This window comes from Sinocyclocheilus anshuiensis, unplaced genomic scaffold (genome assembly GCF_001515605.1).
Source record: "Sinocyclocheilus anshuiensis isolate Anshui unplaced genomic scaffold, SAMN03320099.WGS_v1.1 scaffold87, whole genome shotgun sequence".
Classification (NCBI taxonomy): Eukaryota; Metazoa; Chordata; class Actinopteri; order Cypriniformes; family Cyprinidae; genus Sinocyclocheilus; species Sinocyclocheilus anshuiensis.
The window spans coordinates 668573-671381 of record NW_015549609.1 but is presented as its reverse complement, the minus strand read 5'-3'; the positions used below and the strand labels follow the sequence as shown (position 1 = coordinate 671381).

At 37.3% G+C, this 2809-nt stretch overlaps 1 protein-coding gene across 1 annotated transcript in view; it reads right to left on the bottom strand.

Moving 5' to 3' along the window:
* LOC107659097 (inactive ubiquitin carboxyl-terminal hydrolase 53-like) overlaps positions 1-2196 on the bottom strand; it is a 43308-nt gene extending 41112 nt beyond the window's left edge. The window contains exons 1-2 of the mRNA XM_016447927.1: positions 2182-2196; positions 1343-1456 (exon numbers count right to left, since the gene is read on the bottom strand). Coding sequence (XP_016303413.1) covers positions 1343-1456; positions 2182-2196 — 129 coding nt within the window. The remainder of the gene's footprint in view (positions 1-1342; positions 1457-2181) is intronic.
* Positions 2197-2809: the final 613 nt, after the last annotated feature.

Sequence of the window (2809 nt, the reverse complement as noted above, 5' to 3'; positions counted from 1 at the left end):
GTGTGTGTGTGTGTGTGTGTGTGTTTGTCCTTGAGTGTGCTTGATGACATCACATCGCAGAAAGAGCCATCATACTATATGCATGACGGTGTCCTCTCAGGGCTGAAAGTGCTAGTAAATTCAGCATTATTAATCAACATGAGCAACCACCTACCGGACAGTTACGCAGATCTCCAGCTGTGCTGGCGGCTTGAAGCAACTCCCCAAACCTTTCATCTCTCCTCTCCAAGAATTGCTGGCTGGAGTGCAGAGAAAGAGGACGAAAGAGAAACAGAGAAGCAGTTTTTGATCTTTTCAGGTCAATCAAACACGTCTAACACGTCTTGTGTCTGGCATGATGGCGCTGGCTTACCAGAGGGCTGTGGTTGACACATACTCAGTGAAGTCAGTGAAGGGTAGCGGGTCGGACGACGCGCCACAGCTCCTACACACTGACTGCAGGGGAAAACACGAGCACACACAATCATGCATCACGAGCGATGACTGCTATATTATGTAAAGCCTCAATTACGCTACTGTATGTGATGTAAGAGATGCCTCAGATGGGTTAAACCTGAGGGTGTAACCAATTAAAAAATTACTTTTACAGACAAAACAAGAATGAATCATTGTCAAATATTTAATTTGTACCATGGTTGTACCTTGATTAATTTATTATGCAATAGAAATACTTACTGGGCATGTATGACTTCAGAGGTACTCTGAAGAACCAAATAAATACTATAGTACATAAATATGGTATCAATACAATTATTTAAGTCTCTTATGCTCACCAAGGCTGCATTTATTTGATTAAATATACAGTAAAAAACAGTTACATTATGAAATATTACTATTAATTTTTTTCTATTTTAATAGAATCTGTGATTTTAAAGCTGAATTTTCAGCATCATTAGTGTTCAGTGTCACATGATCCTACAGAAATCATTCTAATATGCTGATTTGATGCTCGAGAAACATTTATTATTACTATCAATAATATTTTTAATGTCTTTACTGTCACTTTTGATCAATTTATTACATCCTTGTACTTTTTTCACACACACACACACACACACACACACACACACACACACACACACACACACACACAAACTTTTTAAGGGTAGTGTATTTAACACACTATATGAGTACTATGGTATTATCAGGGCTTTGCTCTCATCTCTCAGAGGAAGAAGGGAGAGTGAATGTAAATGTCCCTGTATTAGTATTCCCTGTGAGTTTTCCGCCCACTGTACCCGACTGATTGAAAACCGCCGTCACAGGACAGTGATCAATCAATCCTCTGTTACTCACATGCCATGCGTGTGTGTGCATGTGGGGTATTAAAAAGCTACAATACCTGTTCATAAAGTGCCATAGCAAACTTCTGGTGAGTGATACAGGACTTAGATGTGCAGGCGTCAGTCTCTGCATCGGGAGCGATGTGCAGGTGAATCCTTTCCAGAATGTTCTCCTATGAAAAATATAAAAGCCTACAGTTTGTGTGTGTCATAATAAGGCATTTCACACAAATATTGACATGACATTCTCCAAAAGACAAAACTAATAATATCACAATTATCGTAATTAATCACAATTAATCATACCTAACATTAAAATTTGTAATCATAAATATATTCTCACAACGAGTTATATGTTTTACATGACCTAATCACACTGAATTTGTTTGGGCTGGTACAATGATACCTTGGCATTAAGAGAATGCACTCTAAGCTTTAGTAATTTTCCCCAAGCCTATTATCTGCTTAAATACACCCTTTTAAACCTGAGAACCGTCGGCACATTCAGTAACACCAACAGCACTGAGACAATTTGCAGTTTTGAAAAGAGGCAAGATTAATTTTGTTTCTACAGTACAGATGAGCTTATTTGCCCTGTCCTGGCTCAGGGCAACTTGTACAAATAGACAAAAGCATTGGATGCATGATCTACCCCAGCGCTGATAGAGAGCCTGCATTGACTGAGAGAGCAGTGTGAACGCATTTGTGCACTCCAGGCTTGCATTGATAGAGATCCTTCATTGATTATGTTGTTTAAGGGAGCACTGTAAATTGACTTTTACTGAGGTAATGACAGACTCTCCACAGTCCTGCTGTGCTAAACAGAAAATGATTACAGGTCCCAGTGCTAAGCAGGTTTACTGCAATTAGGCGGCCCTAAGAGAAATCCTGCACATACCGGAAGGGTGAACATGCTTACTTCAGCTTTCCAGAAAGAGACAGAGACACTAGGACAAGGGTGCATGATCTGTGCGGTGCATAATGCACATTATGGCAACTGAGCTTAATTTGGAAATCGGTTTTGAAGCTTCCCTTTTATTTCTCGATAAAAGACAACAATAAAAAATGACCACATTAAATTAAGATTGGATATTATCCATATATGCTTAAGTGACAAATTGTCTAAAATTTGGAGAGGTCTCACTGCCAAACACAACCAGCAGACTGCAAAATCAAAAATTTTAAATGTTAAAAATATGTTTACTCAGTTTAATTTCCTATTTTCATAATATTGCATGTATTACTGGGCTATATCAAATGTCTGATATGTTGCATTGACTGGAATGCATATATATATATATATATATATATATATATATATATAATAAATAAAAGATACTTTTACATTTTCTATTTATATTCTATTCAGTATTATGTATTACTGGGCTATATCAAATGTCTATATTATCAAATTATCTTTTTTTGTAGCTATATCACCCACCCAAATACATAAAAATTAAATAAATAATAAAAAAAACACACACACACACACACACACACACACACACACACACACACACACACAC